Raw genomic sequence first — 24,128 nt, 5'->3', positions numbered from 1 at the left:
GGACCACTGAAGTTTAGGAACCTGACCAGATCAACCAAATGTTGTCCCTAACAAGGGAGGTGAGGCAGGATCCAGAGAAATAGTGGTCATGGACAACCTGCCAACCCAAAGCATCCTTCCTTGATGGACTAGCCTGAAAACAAAAGCCTTATTTCCCCCATATTTTACTACCCTCTCTTTCCCCCCTTTTGCGTTTGTTTTGTTGAAACAAAAAGTTGAAAGTAGGAAAATGACTAATCATTCCCAACTCAAAACTGAACAGAACAAATCTTTTCTTCCCCACCAAGAGGGACTGCTTGATTGAATCAGAGGCTAACCAATATTCCCTGTTTCTAAAAAGAGACTGATTGAAATTGAAAAAAATTTTGATTGATTGTTAAACAGTTTCACTGCTTTGGCCTTTTTTAAAAAATTTTTTTTATTCTTTGCCTCTTGTGTCTCAACCAATACATTTCTAACCTTTGACATTTAATTGTTTACCGTGGTACAAAACAGGCTAAGATATCTGTACATGAAACCCTGAATTTGTCTAAAACTGTTATACAGTGTACAGGGTCATGTTAATACCTTTAAGCTGTTTGGGCCCATTAAATCCATCAACAGTGATAAAACAGGCTACCTTTTCTCCCCTGCAGAACAGACCAAACCAATGGCCATTGTTTCCATGGACAAAAGGTACACCTTGGGATCCACAGATGGTAAAAAGAATCATGTGATAGTTAGAAGAGTCAATAAGAATTTTTTAACCCTAACTATTTACATTAGTTTACATCATATTAGGATTTCATGAGTCTCTTTGCATTTTTTTTTTTCTTGTATGGTGAAAACAATGATTCTTTTATATTTCTCCACCTCTCTGTTTTAGATAGGGAGGAATGGTAGAAAGCCATAGGCCCAAATCCTAGCTAGGTTTAAAGCTACCTTAGATGGCATACTTCACAATTTGGATCTGTACTTTACAGGAGGCAGGAAGTGAGCCCTATCAATCCTTGCTGAAGGATCAAATTAGGAAGACCTGAACAGTGATGTTGATGCTGGAATTTGAGCTGCAGTTCTCTCTTATTGCCCCTTGGTTGGGAGGATGGAAAACTAAATCAAGTTACAGCCTTCTGACGTCATTATTCAGGTCCTCCAAGAACCTTGCTGAGAACACAATCAGAAGGCAATAGTGAGGAACTCAATCTTAGTATTTTTTTAAATGCAAAGATTACTACAAAGTTGTTTCATTATAAAGCAATTAGCAATACGAGGCAAGTATTTTGCTACCTCTAAATACTAGTCTAAGAAGTGTTGCTCATCAAGAGGGCTCAGAGCAGGCTGCTCAGAAAAAGGAATTTTAATTAAAAGCGGTTTTAAAATTTGTGTTTGTAATTCACATGTCAAAAAGCACTCATCTCATCAACTTTCAGACCACTGTCCTGAGAAAAATAGAGGAAGCTCAAAAAATAGCAGAAATTTAAGACTAGGTGGTTCAATTTAGCAATATTATGCTAAGAACATTTAACTAATACTGTAACAAATGACACTTGCTATGAATTTACAACATACATAATGAACTCACTCCATTAGATGATGTCCCTCAGTGAAGATTGTGGAATATTAGCAGAGTGCTATCTGGAATTATACATGGCTTCTGTCTACACTTACCTATTCAACAACTAAAAAGATTACTGTATCTGTGCTGTTAATTCAGAAAGCCATACAAAAAAAATCAGTAAAGAAAAATATTATTAGAGAGTTACATCTCCCAAAAATGACAGTTAATCTCAGTGGATAAAGGTTTAAGAAAGCGTGACTTTGTACTTAAAGCTATAGCCATCCTTATATTAGCTTTAGAGGCATCTTATGAGGAAACAACTGGTGTTAAATGGAGCAAGATGAAATGTTCAAAAGGCAATGTGTGCACCAAAAAAGGTTCATCAGAAAATATTCTACAACATAATGACAATTCCTCAGCACTTTTCCTTACTCATTCAGTAAATAGCTCCATGTTAAATTGATGAGAATCCAATTTGAAGGACTTTTTTTTCACATTACTTTTTTTTGCATTATATAAACAGAACTGTATCTTTTCTATATGAACATCGTGTCGAGGATGCAGAAGAGAACTGCAATTTGCACAAAATAATTTTGGGACCATCAAAGCTACAATTCTCAAGGACTCATCAAAGCTACAATACTCAAGGACTGGTGTATTCCCCTACAAGCTGAACCTAGATTCCTCCAGCTCTCAGACACGGTAGATAGAAAATTCTGTGGCAGCTTCATTTCAAAGTTAAAAAATGGCGGCTTCTTTTTGGGCTTTTTTTTTTTTTTTTTTTTTTTGCTTTTTTTTTTTTTTAATTTGTGTTTTATTATTAAACCCAATCTGAAATTGCCAGCAGTGGAATAGTTAATGTTAGTAACTAACCTGACATCTTTACATGTCAGTCACATTGAGATGAACAGGGCAGGTCATACTTCTCCAGGATATTGTTTTATGCTATCTGCAGATCAAGGAAGAGCACATTGCATGAGTTTATACTGCCCACATTTGTAAAGTTTTCCTTCAACCATGAGGAATGGAAAGTATTTCTTGTAAAGAAAAATTAGATTCAGGAGCATGATTTTGAGGCAGATTCTGCGGCCAGAATTATGCAGTACAGAGCCCTGATTATCACAGAATTAATCTTAGTTTTTCTGTTGAGTGTACTTTGGATGCCAATTTGTGTTAATGATGATGTGGACAACTAAGATCACTAACTTTCATAAAGATCGTAAGATGATGGGGACAGCATAAGATCAATGACCATGTGGACAACATAAGATCACTAACTTTCTGCAGTAATGTTTTTGTCTCAATTATTTGGTTATGTCAAAAGAAGACAAGATACTAAAAGTCCCAGCCGAAAAATACATGATTTCAGTAAGGGCAGAGGAACAGAGTTCGAGACAGAACAATATAATGCTGCTTCTCCATCTTTGGCTTATTGTTTTGAGAATGGCATTAAACTCCATTTACACCTTCCACTTTGGTAACAGTCCTAATAATTATCTAGTTTGTAAAATGTCCCTGATTCTCAAGGACATAAAACTAAAGGGCACAGTTACCAAAGAACAAAACTTTTTAAATGCATAATTACACACACACACGACAAAGCTGCTGTGTTAGATTGGGTGCTTGCAAACCACATGACCTCACGAACACTATCTTATCACATCACAGGTTCCTCAGACTGACCACAACCACTTAAATCAGACTCCGCCAGCATAGAGGCTCTATCTTTGACATGTACTACTAAAGCAACAGCATTTTTAGCTGGCCAGCATCCTTGCAAGAGTTCTGCTTGTGGGAGGGCAAATCTGATGGTGTCTTGTCCAACTGTGTTTGCAAGATATAGTACTAGAAAAGCACATGATTTATTGCACTATAAACTTCAACCACAAGTTGAAATGCTTACTCTTTGTAAATCTGAGGGCTAACATATTTCCTTTTAGTGACAGCGTTTGTTATCAAGCAGAAAAACATTTAAACCCAGCCACTTATTTTGAAAGCATTCATCTATAGTAAACAAAAATTCAAACAATGAACATTAAATTAGATTTAGAAGGTGAATACTTAATGCAAACAAATTTTATTAGGTTTTGTTTAGAAACATTAATTGGAATCTTCAGAGGTAATACAAAAATTGTAACTGTCTAAATTTAGATACTATATTAATGGGTGCAAATTTACAGCTTACAGAAAACAAGAACTGGATCTGCATTACTATGCTTAGTGAGGAGCTGATGATCTTATGACAACTGCAGTAAGGAAACAAGAACTGCCAGGAGACACACATGGAAGGCTGACAGTGTACATCTACTGCACACATCCCAGGGTGCCCAAAATTACACTAAACAAACCTTGTATAACATGCAAGGCAAATAGTACGCCCAACACAGCCATCTTCAATGGGAAAGGAGATTCAATAAGTGAGACCAATCATCTATGCTGACATTCATGTACAGCTGTATGTAGACTGAACATATGGGATAACCTTTTAGATTTATTATACTCCCTATTCAGGCCATGAAGCCAATGTTTTGGGCTTTTATTTCCAAGGTATCTAAATGCCATTGTTAAATCCAACACCATCCCAAAAACAATTGCCTGCATTGCTTGATCTGTCTACAAGCCAAGAAATATAAGGCAAATAATACTCTAGGACCCTGTCTACACTTACCTCTGGGATTTGGCGGCAGTCGACGGGAATTATGCAAGCTATGCAAAAAACGTGCATAACTCATGTCTACTTCTGGGCTCCTCTTCTGTGCGCAGTCTTCACTGTGCTGCACCGTGCCACTTGCGAAGGTGGTCTTAGTACGTCGATTTCTGGATTGACTGAGCGGGTCTTCACTGACCGCGGCAACTTTGCCGCCGTCAGTGTAGCTGTAGTCTATGTGTGGCACAAACTGAAACTTTATTTCTAGTAGGCTGGAGTTGCTAGATCCCACTTTTCAAGGCAGAAAATACTTTAAACTTCATAAAAACACAATAACCAGTTCTAAAGGAATCCAAGTCAAGGGGAGAAAATTTTTAAACCTCTCTCTGCCTAGTCAGGTAAGAGAATATTTGATTCCAATAGACATTGAATTTATATTTGAAGGCAGCCTGGCAATCAAACAAAGCAGAGGTGAGGAACACAACTGCTCACTAAGAGGGGAGTAATGCTAATACTGTTTCTTGTACTGACATTCTGGCAAAGCATTATAGTTGCATAAGAACAGAGATTAAGATTTTCCAAAACTAGTCTGCATGGGCATCCATATCCATGTTTAGGCACCTAAATAAGTGAGGCCTGATTTTCTGAGTGCTGAGCACCCAAGCACTTCCCACCTATTCTCAATAATTTGTGATAGGTTTTTAGTTTATTTCCTTTCATAATATTTGGCATAACAATGAGAAGTATATGCAGTTTACTTCTAGCACTAACTATATAGATTCATAGAGTTTAAGGCCAGAAAGAACTATTAGATCTAGTCTAATCTCTTGAGGCCATTAAGTTTCATCATCTGTGTACTGCACCAATATATAGTCGTTTCTTTAATCTTTTACAGTGATGTTTAGTTTAATTTTCCTTCATTACTTCCTTGATTAGCTCTCCAGGTTTCCATTCCTGAAACTAAAGTTACAAGATGTCCCCTTATCCACAGTTTTACCCACATCCCAGATTACTCCTTTGGTCATATCTTATGCATTATTTATCCCCAAAGTAATTACTTAGTGTCTTGAATTTTATTTGCACAAGCAGAATCTTTTAAAAGCATGGTATTTAATCTCCAACTTTTGTCTGTTTTCATTAAGACAATCTTAAAAGTGTTAGATCAACAGGCACATGATCTGAACAAGAGATAATACCTATATCAGAATGTTACTGGCTGCATTAGGTTCTTAGAATATAATATCAGATCAATTTTAGGATGAACTGAACATAGGGGGGAGGAGAAAAAGTAATGAACTGAGGGGTCACTAGTTCTCCAAAAGCAATAATCCTATGTTTTTCAGATAGTTAAACAAAACATATTTCTCATTTTCATTATATCCCCATCTGCTTCATTGACTAGGATTTAGGGTACAATTCGGAAGTCTCCTTCTAAAATCATTTCACCAAGTTATTTTCTAACTCACTAAAAACCTTTTCAACTCTGATTAGGGGAACAATGTTCTAACTGTTGCACCTTTTTCCTGAAAGCTTTTTTATAATGAAAAAAAATCTTCCACTCGAGCTTATCATTCAGTGAGAGACTTTTTAAAATTAAAATGGCATGTTTTGTTTCTGCCAATGAGAAAAGTGCTTGATTTCACACTCACTTCTAAATATTTTCCTGTCCTATGTTCTTTCATTTCCACTGAAAGAACTAGCATAGATGAAAGTTTGGAATGTTTGCTTTATTATTGGACAGACTAATAGCCTGAGCTTTGTTCCCCTTCATAGGCTTGTCTTCATGTTACTCTTTTCCCATGGTTCTGTACATAAATATGTTGCTAATGAACACACATTTTTAACAATTTAGAACAGAATGGCACAGACAGCAGGACTTCCATTTTTATGAGAACTCAGAGAGCATGTGTTGAGGACTTTGGAGAACTAGAAAACACAGCTCTCACCCTTACTTCCTCTCCCAATACTGGTTGGCTTTTTTTGGACGGTGGAGGGGGTGGGCAGGGAATGGGGTGTCTTCCAGTTGGTGCCATAAAAATTCCTTGGATGAAAAGTGATTCACTTTGGGTCTTGTAACAATGATGGGGTGATGGCTAGATAAAGTGAGGTAGTAAGTAATCCTCCATTCTTGGGGACCACAACTGCAGTCATGCTATTTGCAGAGAATGCCTACTCAATAACTAGTCTGAGAAACAGAAAAGAGGTCATCAAGAAACAAACCATTGTGTTTCAAAACTATTTACCTTTCTTCACCCTCTCTCGTATCTTATTTGGGGTTTATTAAACTTTGCTATAAGTAGTGTTGAATTCTCAATTTGCTAATAATTATGTTTTCCTTGGGAACTCCCAGGACAGAAAATCCCTGTAACTTCTACATTTCCAAGAATGATGCATTCAAATTTAAGAACAAGGATTTATCTCCAGTAAGTTAAAAGACCAGTGTCCCCATTATTCTTACTGCGTAAGCATCTAAATACTTGTGATTTTGCATAACATTCTAAAAAGCTTATAGCTCATTCATACATTGTAGAAGATACACTGGGGGAAATGCAGAGCTCCTGGGCATGCTGACACAGCATGCATGCAGCTACATCCCTTTATATAGTACAGTTTACTACCCCCATGCAGCCAGCCAACTTTGGGAGTCAGTGCAGATGCAGGGCCATGGTCATGCTTTCTCTGGAGTGCACCCTTAAAGGAGTAGGGACAGCAAGTCTGCCTGACTCCCCCATGTGAACCTACATAAAGGCCAGGCAGAATCTGCCTCAGTTTGAAATAGCCCTAAGAATAAAACTAATTGGTCCATTTAAGATACTGCATTAGTATACACAAAAGCTGGCATTTTCTACTGCGTACAACTTCTTTAATTAAAAGAGCAAAATAAAGTATTTGCACCACTGCATTAGCTAGCAGTACTACACAAGGAATTTATACCAACAACAATTTCACAAAGTTTTAAGCAGTTCAGTCCTAAATCACAAAACCTGTAAGATTCTAAACCACTATTCTTAAACCTTGCTTCTGTCTCCAAAGGTATCTTGTGGTCTGTCAGTGTAGTTTGCGGGCAAGTATGTCAATGCTAATCTTTCGTACCACTCCTGTAATCTAGGTAACACATTTAAACCTTGCAACATCCAACAGGAAGCAGACAGCTGCTGTGTAATACATACAAGTGACTAAGTATACAGAGGTAGTGCATAAAATACCCCCAGGATTTAGGTAGTTTATAAATCATTTAATTCCATTCAGTTTGAATTAAGAGTGAACAAGAGGCACCAGGAACCATTAAACACTGGTCAAAGTTGTGTAATTTTATGCTGGACTGAATGAGAGCATCCAGCTCTAGATATTTACTCTGCTGATTTTTCTTAAGCCCTCAACTTTACTAAGTTAGCTCAAATTTATGATAAGCCATTTTGCATGAAAAGATTGGGCTAACAAGTGATCTGCTCAAGTGCTACTGTGTACCAAAGGAGGCAACAGTTGCTGATATCAGGATTTTCTCTTAAATTGTGAAAATATTAGCAAAAGTTGCATTTGCACACCCTATTCTTAGTTTCAGCCCACAACAATCTTATGGCTGCTACTGAGTCAAAGTGTAGCTCCAAATGCCCATGTAATTTACCTGATACCCATTCCCTATGTAACCTCACAATTACATAAACAGAGCTCTGTCTGGGTGGCTCTTTAATCCCCTCCATTTAGGGGGGTGGGATTAATCTTGAAATCAATTTTAAGAGAGTAGAGGCCTTTCATTATTAGGATATTAGTGCCCTTTAAAATACACTAACAGAAGAAGAACCTAACATCTGATGTGTGTTGCTGCAGCTCAAAAGCACATTGCTTGTCATGTCATTTCTTCTGGAAGGCAGGAAAGAGGAGTCAGGCCTGTGCATTTCCTTTCCACTACTGACAGGGTAACAAAAGCTTCTTTTGTACATTGCAGCATAGTAGTGTTATGCCAGTGCACAACAGACCTAGGCTTAATTTGTCACTCTCTAAAATAGAAGAAGTTGAAATTTCTGTAGAGGTAGATCTGAGGATAGGAAGAAAATGGAAGCTTTTTGCAGGGAGGAGAGGCTTGGACCAAGAGAAGGAGAATGTTCACCAATGTAATGCCTATTGCCAGAGATGTCTAATAGCTAAACCAAGAGGATACTAACAGCTCTGAAGGAAGCTCGGTTCAGCCTTCCTGTCTGAATTAGTGACAACATCCAAAATGCCAGCAGATTTTTTAAACAGTCCAAACCTTCAAATCTTTAAGATGAAAATTTATAAAATTGGGTGACCAACAAAGTGACTTAATCACGAAGGATGGAAGTACCCCATTGTCACCTGATATTGTAAATTCAGGTGACAGTATTTTTCAGAGTATCAGTGTTTCAAGCAATTTTAAAATATTTTTAAGAGTGGAAGCCCTGGAGTCTTTGCTTTGGACTTTCTTTCTACTATCCAGAGTGCATTCCTGCAGCTGCATTGGTTATCTAGAAGACCGTTGAAGTACAGAATATGATTGTCTGTGTTGGAGTTTGAAGGGGTAGTTGTCTGATGCACAATAGAGTTAATGCTTGACAACATACTTTTACTGGAAAGAAAGTAAAATTAACAACGAAGGAAGCTGCTTATGTTAAATTGGTGAATGATTTGTATACAAGTGAACTCCGTTTTTGCAGTAAAATTTTAATTGTGAAGAATTTAAGGTGATTTGAACATATATTCAACATTTTTATTATAATTAACAATATTGGATATTTTCAACTACTGAGTCGGTGCTGAACAGAAAATCGCCACATATATGGTTTTCTGATGGAGAGCTAGGCATAAAGAAGAGATCCATAATACTAAGTTTGTCTATAGTGCTCTTGTACTTCTGGTCTCTTGTCCTCTACCTTCCTATAATGTTGAAAACTTCAACAGAAGCCGCCAACTTATTTCAGTGTACAAGATGAAGACTATTGGCTGGCTATATGAGGAAACAGGGAGATCAGCAGCTTATAAAAAAATCACTTGTCTAAATTTTTTATATCTAACTTTTACTGTATTTGAAAGATTAGAGAAAGAGGTGTAAACTTTTTTCAGTTTATTTACCTCACACATTTAACAGCAATGTGTGTGCATTTCCTATGTATGCTGGCAGTTTCCTGAATGTGGGGGTGTTTTACCCAGCAACAGGGGAGGACAGAATTTGAATTTACTGCAAATAAATCTTTTCAGTCTCTAGACCAGTGATCACTGATGAACTTTTGGTTAGTATACCCACATAGGTAACAAAAGCAACTGAAACTTGGCATCCCTAAAGCCTTGGAACTGCACCACAACCTCAGTCAAGAAACTTACGTTTAGAGTTCTAGAAAATTAACAGTTAAAAGAACCACACAGAGAGAGAATTAAACCCAGACCAAAGAATTCCTCAGTCACAAGATGATTTACATGCAATAATTTCAAATTATCCATTCTCATATGCTGTAGACTCCTCTGGTCTAGAGTGACCATTTGGAAGAAGCAAAATATTCCTCCTAAAAAAGAGGGTGGAGGAAGAGCAGAGGGAAATAAGGATTCAGGTAGGGTTTGCATTTGAAGATACAGCATTTCAAGATTTCACAGCAACCAGGTAATGTTTGGGGAAGGTAGAGATTGTCAGCTGGATGCTTTGCAGATCTTTGTTGGAGGCTATATTTCTGCCCAAGAGATAGATCGATTTAGTTGTGAGAACTCAGACTTGGAGAAGGTTTTCCAGCCTCTGGTAAGCATTTACAGCAGCATACCTGAACCTTCTGGAGATGATCTCCATGGAAGTTTTGAAGCCTTTTTACGACCATAAGCAACAAAAAAAGCACATGATTTCCTAAAGCATGTGACCTAGTCATGCTAGATTTGATGGCTCTGCAGCTATCTAGACAGTGCCACCTGTGATCTCTTGAGGATGAGGTGATTTAAGACAAAACAAAGAAGGAATGGCGCTCTGATTAACAGGACAGGGCAAAACCATTTTAAGTAGTAATTCTGAATCTCTCTGGGAAAAAACTGGAGGAAGGGCTTTTTAATGGACAAGGCAGTAAGTTCAATAACTCATCTAGCAGTCAAAAAGGCAAGACTGATGAAAATGAAAAAAGATAGTAGCCATTAGTTCAAAGGTTTGGTTCTTAAGGTGCTCCAAGACAAAGTTAAGCCTCCAGTTGCCAACAGGTATCTAAACAGGATGATAAAGTTTGGTAACTGCCTTCAGGAATCTGGTGATGCAAGCAAAAGATACCGGACACAGCCTCTCAGATGACACTCTAAGAGCTTGCAGGGCAGCAATTTTGAATCAAGGGGTAGAGGCTCAGTCCTTTGATAAATCTAGCAAAGGAAAATTTGAGATACGATTTGGTGCTCACATTATGCCAGGTTCCCAGGACCAGGCAACCTTACAGATCCAATAATGAACTTGAGGTGAGTCTTTTCTGGCTAAAGGAAGAGGTCCATGATGGCATCAGAATATCCAAACTTTTGGAGTTATACTGTCAGGTTGCAAGCCTTTAGCTGGATCTCGCCATTTCACTGAGCCTTGCATCAGGATTTCTTCTGAGAAAAGTAGTTGCCAAGAAGGTGAGATCTCTTGGAGTCAAGGGAACCAGGGCTGGAGACTTCTTAGGAGGAAATCAGGATCATCCCAGCCCTGCCCAATCTGATCTTCTTGGTGATTCTGGCAAGAGACAGGAGAGAAGGCAAGGAATACTTCATACATCAGAGTAGCTGAATGAGAAGGCATGTGTCCTTCAGGCCTGTTTCTTCCAGTTCCTGGAACTAAAAGATTCAAGGCTTTTGTTCTTGCAGAAGGCAAATAAGACAATTTAGGGAGCACCACATTTGGGAACATTGGGTGGAGAACCCTACTGTTCAGTTCCCATTTCTCTAAGGAAAGGTTATAATTGTTGGGCTTATGTGCTGAGCTTGCCCTTGACAGAATGCTGTAATGTAAAGTTGTTTCTTCTCTGCCCTAAGGAGGATTCTGGAGGCTGACTCCTATGGAGAAGAGCCTCAGGTCCCATCTGTCTGTTGATGTAAGCCTCTGCTTTCCTGTGATCTGATCACTAGGAAGGAAGATGAGGTCAAGAGAACAGCATCTGAAGGCATTCCTGATGGCTCAACTCAGGCAGCAGATGTTTTTCATGTCTTCTGTTGAAAACCATCTGTCTTGGTAAGAGTAAGATAGCAAGAGGGCACCCCAAACCCTGAGAAGCATCTCTACCAATTCTGGTCATGGCTGGACCCAACAGAAGCTTTACCTAAGGCTAGTCTACATTAGAAGCACTACACTAATGCAGCTGCACCATGTAAGGTGAAGGCGCTCTATGCTGATGGGAGAGAGCTCTCCCATCGGCATAATAAATCCACCCCGTGAGAGGCAGTAGCTATGTTGGCAGGAGAAGCTAAGTAAGTGGTAGTGTAGACCTGGCCTTAGTGAGGCTCTTACATCTGTACAACTACTATGTTTGCTAATGAATGGCTTTAAGCCAGGACAAAAAGGGTTTGAAGATGGAAACAGAGGACATAGCACCACAGTATTTCAAGGAGTTACATTTTATCCAGAGGGTGTTTAAGGGAATAATGCCCTCTGTGGGGAGAGAGGGGACTTTTTCTTTCTTAAAAAGGATGGTATCTGAGTCCTCTTAGAGAAAGCATCAAACTTTTCCTTCTTTTCCTTCAGGAGAAGAAAAAGGGAAGCATAAACCTTAGGGATGGATTGTTCTATATACTGATGCACTCTGCATCCACTACCTCCTCCAAGGAATACAGCACAATAAACATAAGCTATATCTTGCTGAACATATTTCCCTTGGGATATATTAACAGGGGAAGCAGATCCCTTGGTTTTCCCCCGTCTTACCCTGGCAAAACCTCACCCCCTTTCAGAATCCAGAATGTTCAACACTAAGGATATTGATAAACTTATCCTGCATCTGAATCACTCTGGGAGGAAGCAGAGTTGCTACTTCCCTTGGTGGAGGCTCTTAGAGGTTTTTTAAAGCTCTATTAGAAGCCTTATTTTACTAAGAGGCGACCCTAACGAAGACCAAGGCAAATCCCAAGGGAACTTCCAGGAACCCCTGCAGCGGGAGGAGGAAAAGGCAGCTGGCTAGTCAGTAGAACTATGGTGGTGGGCTCTCTCCAAGCATAATCCCCGCAGTAATTATAAGGAACAGTTTAGTGACTAATATAACTACCCATGCACCTCATCTCATTTAGGAACACAAGTTTATGGGTGGACTAGCACACCGTAAAAGCAGCTCCCAGAGTGCCAGCTATTTCCAGTGTTGAGTGCCATGTGGCTGGAGGCGAATGACTATAAGAGAGGGTGGGGTTGGAGACTTCAACAGCCTGGGAGGCTCGCAGAGGTAGGGTGGATCCCCTTTAGCCAGAGACAGAAAGAGGGCCCGTGGGGAGTATGACTATGTCCAATGCAGACACTGGTACTTCTGGACCATTGTTTCATTCTGTCCTGTGACTGGTCATCAATGTTGAAGGCAATGTGCAGTGAGGAGTCTGCTTTAGCACCTCCACTCAGTTCCACAGAGACCTACCCTGGTCAGCCAAGACCTCCAACAAGGAGAGTTCAGGCTTTCCACCATTTGGGGTAAAACTTGTGTTATTCGGGGCACAAGACCTGAAGTCACAATGTAGATCCAAAGTACCAATGGGTCAAGGAGAGGAACAGAAGAGGAAGACAGGCTGTTACCAGTACCAAAGGGTCTGTGAACTAATCCCTCCATAAAGCCAAGCTGCGGAGAGAAGGTGTTTGCTCTGGCACAGAACAAACAAGCTGGAACTATGATTCAGTTCCAGGGTTTATACAGAAGGAAGAAGTTAGGCTACAGAAGTAGCTGAAACACTGGTGCTAAGGTGGTAACCCAAGTCAGTCTCCAATCAAAAGGATTCTACTGTGTGTAAGAAAAAGCAGTTAAAATATGGTGGTAAAATGAAAAAACTTGTTAGGCCCCAACACCCCAATTCAGCAAGGTATTTAAGCACCTGTCTAATCACAATTAGTCCAATGGGAGGGAGGGGCTAAGCCTCTAAAGTTAATTGTCATGGGAGATTATCAATTTTTAATACAAATGCACTATCCTAGGACAGATCTAAATCTCTCAGAACTTCTAGGACTAATATTTAGATACATAAACTTCAGTTTAAAATAAGATTTATTCCATGAACTGATCTACTGAACCGCTGTGTTTCAGTCCAAATATTTCTGCTTAAAATAAGTTTTTTCCTAGAAAATTTGATGCAAACATGTCCATATAGATACTTGTGTTAGCTTAGCTTCTTTTCCTCCTACACAGCAACAAATACTTCTGTTCATGCCCATACTCCCTTGGTGTCCAATCTAAACATAGCTTCAGTTGATATAAACTGGCATAAATTCATTGACTTTAGTGAACTTATATCACTTCACTCCAGTGGAGGATCTGGTCCTTAATGTGAGTTTTTCTATCAGATAAATAAAACAGCATTTGCATTCATGTACAGCTGGCTGAAAATGTTGCTGAAATCACTTTACAATAAAAACGCCCTTTTTACAAAGCCAAAGTTTTCTGAGAAAATTTCAGTTTTGCCAAAAAATTTAGATTTTCCATCAGGACAAAACTTTTTTTTTTTTTTTTAAATAAGTAATTTTTCATGGGAAGGGACTTCTGTTTTCCAGCCATCTCTAAATTTAGGTGCCTAATTTAAATTTAGTGTGTGATAGCTGCATAACAAGGAGTAACTTCATATAGTTTCCATGAATTCTCCTTAATCCCCAATGAATGTGTTTTACATCTGAGCCAGTTGACTGGCTGTGGTCAGCATATTATGTACAACAGTGCCCTATCTTCAGGAAGATGAATTTGCAGGTTTAGTCTTAACGTTTCTATAAACTTTTGGAGAAGTAGACTCAAAGATCAGTTAACTAAAGGACAAAGTTTGTGGCCATTGTTGGGCCACAAAGAAAGAGGACATTCTTTCACTACAGAATTTTATTAGGATTGGTCTATAGTTTTATAGGTATCTGCTAAAATACATTAATGCTAAAGAGGAAAGATTAAATACTGAGGACCTACACCAGGATATTTGTGCTTCATCATTTTGTCAAGATATTCTTGTATTAAGATTTTTCCTGAAAGAACATACATGCAAGGAAAAAGATTATAGATTAATCAAAAAAGGTATTAGTATTAACTCTTACAAAATCATTTCAAAGATGATTTAGGGTCTGTCTAAATGATTTATTAGTCTGCACCAGAGGAGTGCAAGTTCTAGTGCGCACTAGCATGTTGCACACTAACTGGTCCATGTGGACCCTGTGGGTGCATACTAAAAGTTCCCTAGCGTGCATTAACAGAGTTTCATCTAATGTAGTTTGCTACACTCTGGAGTAGTATTGTCAAAAATTTTTGCTTAGCTATTCAGTTTTTGCACGGTATCTGACAGAGCAGAAGAAAAGTTAACTTCGGCAAACATTGTTTTTCCAAAAAAGGCTGGGCTGAAATTCACTGACTTCTTTTGACCTTCTTCCATTTTCTCTGAACTCTGTTCAGTCTCAGTTACAAGTTTAACTAGTCAGACACTACTCCTTAGTTACTCTTAAAGTTTTTGCAAAATACACGTTCCAGTATTCTGAAAATAATTTACCTTCCCTTAAAGAAGGCCGGGGGCATAAACAAGTTGACTATATCCATTTAAACATAATAAAATTCTTTACTGCAAGATGGTAGGATATTGATTTTAAATTTATTTTTAAGTGAGTTTAGTGCTTGCTAAAGGTGCTGGATTGATGGCCCTAGAGACTGAAGTTCTTTATCTACAGTACAGACAGCAGTGCAAGATTCTCTGCTATATTATAATCCTCAAGGGATGGGTCCTAAAAAGGTTGAGCCTTTTAAGATTGTGTTTACTAAAGTAGTTTGTACATGTTATGAAAACACTAACTGCATCATGGTAAGTGAGTGGTGTAATTATTTAACAGAACACTAGAACAGGAAAGGCAAAATGACTGAAAAGGTTGCATTGCTCTGCAACCTTAAGATTTCAACCAACTGTATCTAACCCATATATTTGGAAAGTGTACAGAAGCAGTCTAAAAAAGCAAAAGATACACCATGAACGGTGTTTAAATACAGGCATATCTTCATAATGTTATGATACAAATAAATTAACTATACCAGTCAGAGTTCTGGTTATATAAGCTTTTTGTGTTTAAAAATCCTCCAGAATCTTTATAGTTAACAGAAAATTACTAAAATCTTTATATCAAGGAAGTCTGTCAGGAATTTCATCGGTTCAAGGTTGTGGCAATTTTTAAAACAAAGAAATCTGTTAACTGACATTAAGCAAGCATCCCTTTTTTAGCAATCTCAGTAACACTTCCACGTAAAAACCTTTCCTCTCAACGGTAAATACCACAAACCTGCACATGGGCTACATGCTAGCACAAGTGCAGTTTAACTTAATTGATTTCACCTCAAAAAATGTAGCAAATGAAGAATTAAAGTTATTTTAATGCTAATGTAGTTAACATTTCGACATATGATCAACCACTGCTCATTGTACAACTTCCCTAAAAGCTCACGAGAATTTAGGGGGGAAAATGAAGATAATATTTTTGAGTTTTGGTCATTTTAATGTTAACAAAAAGATTTTGACAAACTGTTGACTCCTGATGTGTACTTCAAAACTCACCAATAAATCAGAATGTTACTTTTATACAATGTTAAGTGAAAAATATTACCATAGACAAAAATCAAACATTTAACTTGAAATAGTTACTCATAATCAGCAAGAACTGATATGCTGTTACAAGATACTAGAACACGAGAGATAAATGAGCAAGATGACAGCATTTTTTTTAAATCACTTACCTCATGATTCAGCTCTGCTATCTGATCTTTCAGTTCTCTAATATATTGCTTAGAGTCAGACTTATTGAGCTGCCCTTGAATTTTTCCTTCTTCTTTCTGTTTTTTATAAAGAAAGAAAGCTTGTTTAAAATCTTCATGCTTGTAACACATTCAGTTTTATTTCAGGAGACTGATTGAATCAGGGGTTTAAGACAGAGCTTTTTCACTTCTAGATTATTGGATTGAAATCTGATTTAGACTGGCAGTAACTGAAAAAATGTCACCATCTGAAGCTAGTACAATGGCCTTGGTGAAAAGAGTTAGTTGTCACAGTTTCTGGTGAGCAGCAACTATCCCCACACAGCCAGCCATCAATCCTCTGCAGAGACTACTAATAATGGTCTAAAGGCTTAAATGGCATAGACTTAATTAGTCTCCTTAGTACTGGATTGAGGCACACAGGCAGGGCTCTGTGGGAAGTTTGAAGAGTTAAAGATTAGTGTGTGGAAGTCAGCATATAACTAAAATAAGCCTATGAACAAAAGCTTCATGTAAGTGTGACATCTCTCTACAATGCAGCCTCTTAAAAGTAAGGAACACCATGTTATGGGACACCTGTTAGCTGTACCTTAATGTCCATACAGCACATTTCCACGGATACTGAAAGAGCTCTGCATTATCATAAGGAACTTCCTTCCGCCTTCAACTGACAAGGAAGTGTAACTTGGCATTTCCTTGCTTTTTTGGATATGTGTTGGGGATATCAACCTTAATCACTTTTAAATGAAGATTCAGTTATAGCATTTCATTATTTAAGTGTAGGAAGGCTTCAGGGAGTATGAAGGGGACAGGGACACCCCCTCTCCTTATGGCCCATAGGGGGTATTGAGGTGTTTGAAGTGAGCAGTCAAGGAGCCAAGCGTGCATGGGAGAGGGTGGGTAGGTCTCTACATTCCTTAACTCCCTCTCAATGGTGCCTGCATTCTGGGGTTAGGGTAGCCTGTCAATTGCCACATTTACTCCATGGCCAGCCACAGCTCCTAAGAACAAAGGAGTACATTGAAGCTTCAGAGGCCAGAGAGCTCGCCGCACTAGAGATCGTAGCTTCTCTAGAGGAGCACCTTCCACTGCTTCCTAACTGAGCCAAAGTTTATGGCAGACCTATCTCCTCTCAATTAAACAGTTCCAGCATGTGAGGAAGGCCACCTCCCTGTGGGCAGCCTGTGGTTTCGGTCTCATTAGAACAATGGTAAACAGTGGCACTTTCACTAAGGGGTTTGTGTCCCTCATACGGTAGCAGCCATCTTTACTGAAGGCACAAACATTTTCTTCTCCATTATACAGTATAATGGCAACTATTTTGAACATGGAAAACCTGACTATGAAGGAAGATATTGGCTTCTCACTGTTACTAATTTTGCTGAATGACAACGTCTTCACATTTACATCTGAAGGTAGCAGGCAATGAGTTTTAACTACCTGTAAGTTTGAAAGATAAGCTAGTCATTTGTTAGCAGTTTCCAAAAAAGGTCAGACATTGGACATTTTTTGAAGGTCTCATTTTAAAATTAATTTTAACTTTAATTTAGTTAAAATCCCCAGAAAATGTATCCTTTGCTCATAGATGGTAGGCTATATACAGGGTGAAGCACCAAGTAATTTTTAAAAAATAATTTCATTAAATTAGATTGAGACTGTCAGAATAATTTGAAATTTGTTATTGCAACTTTAGATTATACCTTTATGATGAATTAAATTATAAATATTTATTAAATCACACTACTAGTAACATCTTATTTCAATTTTACAAAAATTAGTATAGGAAAAAACAAACATTGAAAATTACAGCCCTGATTCTGAAAATTTAAGGAAAGTAAGTTTCCTTAAACAGTCATGTGTTTAAAGTTAAGTATGTGCACAAATGTTTACAGCATTAAAGCTATTAAAAACTTCTTGGTGGCATAAAATCCTTTCAAAACAAAAATTGCTTGCTTGGTATCTATTTTGTTGAGAGTCTTTTTATACACAGGCCAATTTTTTCAAAAATAGGAGCCTAAAGTTAGACACTCAACTCAATATCTAGGCATCAAAAGTTGTGATTTTCAAAAGGACCTAAGTGACTCGGAAGCATAAGTCTCTCTGACTTAAAACTGCAAACCTGGATGGAGGAATATAGACCAGATAAAAAAATGCAGCTCTCTTAACTTGTGGAAACAATATTTCAGTATGTGATGTCTGTTCCATATATAGTGATGGCCATTTGCTTATTAATCTTGTATTTGAATTTCTGTTCTCGTAGTGAGAATATTAAAGCTTTGGATTTATCTTTTTTTTAAGTGCAGATGAGCATTTTAAGTGCCAAGTTTCTTAGTAGAATTTTAGGTTTTACATAGCCGTTCATTACTAATTCAAACTTAAAATAAGTTGCTAGATAGATGTTTTATAGTCTTTTAAGACTATAAAATGGGAAGTAAAGAACTAACATGTAAATAAAGAATCTGATTTAAAAACCATGTAAATACAGCAATTTTAAAAATCCAATTTGAGTTTAAAAAAAGTATCTATACTGGCTACAAATTTGGTGAAGATATACTATATTTTACACCAGACAAGTGGTTGCATCTCTGCTTTAAGTGGAAAAAACTGAATTAGCATTAGAGGTGTGGTAGCACCTCTTAATCAAAACCTACCAGTCTGGGGTGTGGGGAAGAGAGAAGTGTTGCTTTTCAAAGAATTGTCAACATGAGAAGCATTCATGGAGAACTTCTTTTAAGACACAGCTATTAAATATTAAAGTCATGATATACACAAGTACCATGAAATTAAGGTAAAGGCCAGTGTCCTGAGCTCACATCCCTGTTTCTTCCAAACCTCTTCATGGCATGAGTTAAGGAAGGAGCCTGAAGTTCACTGAATTTTAGCTTCCATCAGTTTGTCCATAATACTGATAGTTAGATGAAATTTCTGTACTTAATTATGTAACACCTGCAAAGTATCCACTACAAACTAATGGCTAATCCATATCCAGTACTTATCTACCCACAGAATGAGCAGCTATGGAGCAGAAAAGGAGGGAGGTCAGCTATTCTAGCCCTTCCTGCATCAGTGCAGGACTGTTTGGGATTTAATATTTTGCTAGCCTAGTTTTAAAGGAATCCAAAAAATAAAATAAAATAAAATAAATAAAATAAAGCTGGCTGTCCCTTTTATGGCAGCCTTAAAGTCTTTCTGCTATTTCTAATACAAGTAAGCAGAATTTTCAGATTTTTTACTTTCCTCCTTTGTTGGAAAACTGATGCATCAAAATGGAAGGAGTATAAATATGTTGAAAGGTGGGAAGATACAGCTGCAGTTTCTTTAGGAATGTCCAGCAACATTACTATCTTCTCCCACTGTAGATCAGAAATAATCCATTAGAATCAGGCCAATGAATTTCTAGAGTAATTTCATGTAATAGCAGGAGTATTGCTGGACCTCAGTCTTTCCTATCTTCTATATTTAAATTCAATGAAAATACCAATCTAGTGTATAACAATAAACCATGTCATTATATGGAAACATTAAACTGAGGGCTCTGCTTTGAAAAAATGGCTGTGTAAACATTGCATTTTATTCAACAAATCTGCTTACTTCAGGAAATAAGGTGAGTTTTTGTTGCTTTTCACTTCTGCTAATTCTGTCATGGCTGAGTTTGCACTGCAGTATGATCTGATTCTATTCCTTTGTGGACTACATAATTATTTACTGAAATCCAATCAGTTACACCTGTACACATCTCATTAAGGGCACAATTTTGCTTGCAGAACTTTCATTTTGGTGATGCAAGGGAAGGAAAGATTCCAGTTTATCTTTCAGATTTCATGTTATGTGTAGAACTGGCAACTAGGAAAAACATTCTTATGCACAGAATGCATTTTACATGGAAGTAATGGACACACAGGGAATTCCACAACCTCATTTTCAACAATGTAATTTTTCAGAGAAAAATGATGCAACTTCCCCTTGCAACAAAAAGCACTAGAAGTTTGATGTTGCTACTCTTAGCCGCTATAATAAGCAACAGATTAAGTCTAGCTTCAGCAGTTTATGAACTGCAAGGACATAGCAAGAGAGAAAAAGCTGGTCTTAGGAGAAGGTACTAGAGCCTTCCTTCATGACTGTTGATGTTTTCTCTAAATAGTTATGGAGAGTATTTCCATTAGAGTTCTTAGTCACATAATGTATCACTTAGCTAAAGTCATTGAAAAAATATAGCTATGTATTTAAACATTTGAAAATAATTTACCAATATTAGGGCTGACTATTTACAACCACCAATTTAATTATTTAAAGTTACTACCTCAAAATTACCATCAACTTTTGGAAAACATTTTAGGCATTAACTAAGAAATTACAGTTATGATCAATCTGAAAACCTCAAATTCTTACCGAAACTATTATCTTGCCTTAAAAAAAGACAGTGATAATCTAATCTAACCAATGAATCAGCAGCATAAACACAATTTTAGACTTTTTAAAGACACTTAAGTAAAGATCTGATTTATAGTTTGGAGTGATTATAAAAGCCTCTTACTCAAATTATTTTCTCAAACTGTGATAAGATCTCACTAATGTGCATTTTATGCAGAAAATAAATTTTTAACTTCATCAACTTAATAAATTGTTTTTCATTGTACAGAGATTTTAAGAATTATTTTCTTTCACATATGTTAAGCTCAAATATCTTCTAGCAATTTCCAGATGGTAGCTTCTGATAAACAGGGTAACATGGGGAATGCAACTAATATTTGTGAAGGACCAATTTTGAGAGATTTTTCAGACTAGTGGCTAACAGGCTTCCTATTTTAAGGCAGCACAACCAAATATCAAACTAAAGTAAAAGCTGAACACAAGACAATGGTTCTTAGTATATCTGCATAAAGGATGAGATGGAGCTTTTGCATCTTAAGGTGTTTTGTTTTAGAGTATGTTTTGAGAGCGCATTCATTTGTTAAAATTTTTATTGGATTGTCCTATTTAAATCTTAAAAGAAGATTTCATAAAAGAGAAAATGAGCCATTTAATTGACCAAGGATTGTGCAAGTGTCCTAACAATTTTGCAGTATTAAGTTAGATTGTTCTTTTTGCATTCTAGGAGATAGCAAGTCTCAAGGACCACAAGGACAAGCCAGTGCAGATAGTCCATAACTACTTCAAACTGCTTAAAGATTTACAACGGGCTATTTCTACCGAAGATTTTCCCTTCCTCCTCATTCCCTCAGAAAAGTCAAAATTATCTGAATTATTTTCTGTTCCGATACCTTGATATGTATGCTCACTTGCTATCGGTAAAACTTTTAGCTTATCAAGTTTCTTCTGCCATTGCAGAAACCAGTGTAAGGCCTAATTTTTCCACTGAATTGTCCATCATCAGCAAGTCTCCAAGGAAGATCTTCAAAATGTGGTTCAAACGTTTCCACAATTATACTGTTTTAGGTGGGGCCTTTTAATCCAACATCAGATTATAAAGCACAACCTTAACTATGGTTGTGTTACTACTCCACCATAGTGTCTTCACATTTGACATTTCATGCCACATCTCTTATAACATTATACTGTACATATTTGTATCTGAGAAAACCCCTCACCATAGCTAGGCTGAAACCCAAAGGTCATTGTGTCCAGGCAGCTGAGGCTTCTGCTTACGCATCATAATTCTAGATAGCGTCAGCTAGGCTGTGACACTGATCTAGCCGTCACTGTGGAAATGAGATTGGTGAAGATACTGTCACATGCCCCAAAGGTGATCAAACAACCTGAATCTCCAAACATTCATTGACCTACAGACAGAAGTTGCACAAAGGCTTCACCTTTGGATCTTTACTGCAGTGCTCTAGAGAAAAAAAAATGGTTCATCAGCTTTGGTTTTTAAAAAGACCATATTTGGGGAGGAATTAATTCCAATCTTTAATACTGATTTTTCCATTTAGTTCCTAGTCATGAACTATGCTGAAAATGTATTGTTTGAAAAGAGGTGGTAATTATAATGGGGATCTGAATTAATGCTGAACTGAAATAGAGGGATAAGGAACTGAGGAGGTTGAAAATGACACGGAAATGGGACAGGAACTGAAAAGAAAAGTGGAGCTAAAGCAAGTACTGAATGGAATTGAAACCAAGTTATGGACTCCTGATAGTAACACTTCATGAAATTTGCTATGTTGGCTATTCCCCCCCGCCCCCTCCAACTCTAACTTAAATCTATTGCAAAGGATTTGATGCCTTAGTGCATGTACCTGTATAACCTTCTAAATTAGCAACTAGAGACCAATCTGGATTAAGCACTAGGCTCAAATTGGCCTGTGCCTAGGCCTAGATTTGGGTTTTTGGTGGAGGGGATGGGGGAACTAGATAACATGAGGTCACCATCAGGCTGAAGAAAGGCTGCCAGCGTGAAGCTATATGAAGGAGGGTGCTTTGGAGAAAGCAGCAACTGCAAGGCTGCTGCTATCCCCATCCACTGTAAGCAGGGAAGAGGAAAAGCATGCTCAGCCCTACTGACCCCATACCAACTAGTCCAGGTCCCCTGCCAGGCATAGTCTACTCCATAAGAGATATGTACTTGAAGATGGGGGCCTGGCAGCCATCATAGCTTCAGGATGGTGCTCCCATCTGCTTCAGGACTAGGGAACTAGGCTGTTACCATAGCAATTCACAAGGGGAAGAGGACTCTGGCGGGAGAAAATGGCTGCTGCAGCCTCTGGCTCTCACTATTGGGGGTGGGGGAAAGGAGAAGCACCTAACAGTTTGCACTGCCTGCCACTGCTTTTGCTTCTCTGGTGAGCCAAGGTTTTCCTTCTCCCTGATTTACTGCTACCAATCTTCATCCCATTCCTGTAGTATGATCAGCTGGTTTAACTTTTAAGAGAGCTGAGTAGTTTCCAGGTGTTTGACACCTGAAAACTAATCAGAAAGTGCCTAAAAGCCAATAGGGTATATTCTATTGTGTTAGAAAAAGGAAAGGTTTCTAGCTTCTGGGAGAATGGATCCAATCTTGTCAGGACTGGATTCCAGTCTGTTCCCTTTTCTGTGACCAAACCCACTGAGCCTGGGAACCTGCAGTGGTCGGTCAATGGTAGTTCAACTACTGAAGTCTGAGGAGAACTAGAACACAAAGAAATGAGGAGAGCAGATGGATATTGGCTCTCAGTGGGAAGGACAAGAGCCCAGTAATACTTCGTTCTCATCCTTTAGTGTAGTGTACTCAAGAACTGTATTTGTACTCTAATGGTTAAACATCCACTGAACACGCATTTAAAAACTTCAAACAGTTCCCAAGTAAGATTTTCAATGACAATTTAAACTGGTGTCTCAACTGAGGTTGTGATATGAATAGTGTCTGACCTTCTGATTTCACTTGCTAGCAAGACCAAAAAAATGAGAAGGAACACCTTTGTTGGTTTAGGATATGAAAAAACAGAACCCAATAAGAGGCTCTGCTGCTAAGTTACACTTGTTAATATGTTTGCATTTTGGCAAGTCTTCTACAGTCAAAATACAGTTTGCTTTCTTAAATGGTAAGAACCTACAAATGGCCATATTGGGTCAGACCAATGGTCCATCTAGCCCACTAACCTGTCTCTGACAGCAGCCAGTGCCAGATGCTCATAGGGAATGAACAGAACAAGACAACCAAGTGATCTATCCTCTGTTGCCCAGTCCCAGCTTCTAGCAGTCAAGGGTGTAGGGACAAAGAACATGGGGTTGTGTCCCAGACCATTTTAGCTAACAGACATTGATGGAGCTATCCTCCATGAACTTACCTAATTCTTTTTTGAACCCAGTTATCACAACATCCCCTGGTAATGAGTTCCACAGGTTGACTGTGTGCTCGTAAGCTCAGATTTTAAGGTCAGAAGGGACCCATATGATCATCTAGTCTGACCTTTTGCACAATGCAGGCCACAGAACCTCACACCCCCACTCCTAAATAGACCCCTAACCTATGACTGAATTATTGAAGTCCTCAAATCATGGTTTAAAGACTTCAAGGTACAGAGAATCCACCAGCAAATGACCCGTGCCCCATGCTACAGAGGAAAGGGAA

At 38.1% G+C, this 24,128-nt stretch overlaps 1 protein-coding gene across 6 annotated transcripts in view; it reads right to left on the bottom strand.

The window, feature by feature from the left end:
* Positions 1-24,128, bottom strand: part of EVI5 (ecotropic viral integration site 5) — a 111,390-nt gene that overhangs the window by 14,740 nt on the left and 72,522 nt on the right. For all 6 annotated transcript variants that reach the window (XM_067538469.1, XM_067538470.1, XM_067538471.1 and 3 more), the window contains one exon: positions 16,064-16,159. In XM_067538469.1, the coding sequence (XP_067394570.1) occupies positions 16,064-16,159 (96 nt within the window). The remainder of the gene's footprint in view (positions 1-16,063; positions 16,160-24,128) is intronic.

This window comes from Emydura macquarii, unplaced genomic scaffold (assembly GCF_026122565.2).
Source record: "Emydura macquarii macquarii isolate MOO-44397 ecotype Brisbane River unplaced genomic scaffold, CSIRO-AGI_Emac_v2 contig_480, whole genome shotgun sequence".
Taxonomy (NCBI): Eukaryota; Metazoa; Chordata; order Testudines; family Chelidae; genus Emydura; species Emydura macquarii.
Note: the sequence above shows the minus strand (reverse complement) of the source record. Positions and strands in the feature narration are given on the sequence as shown.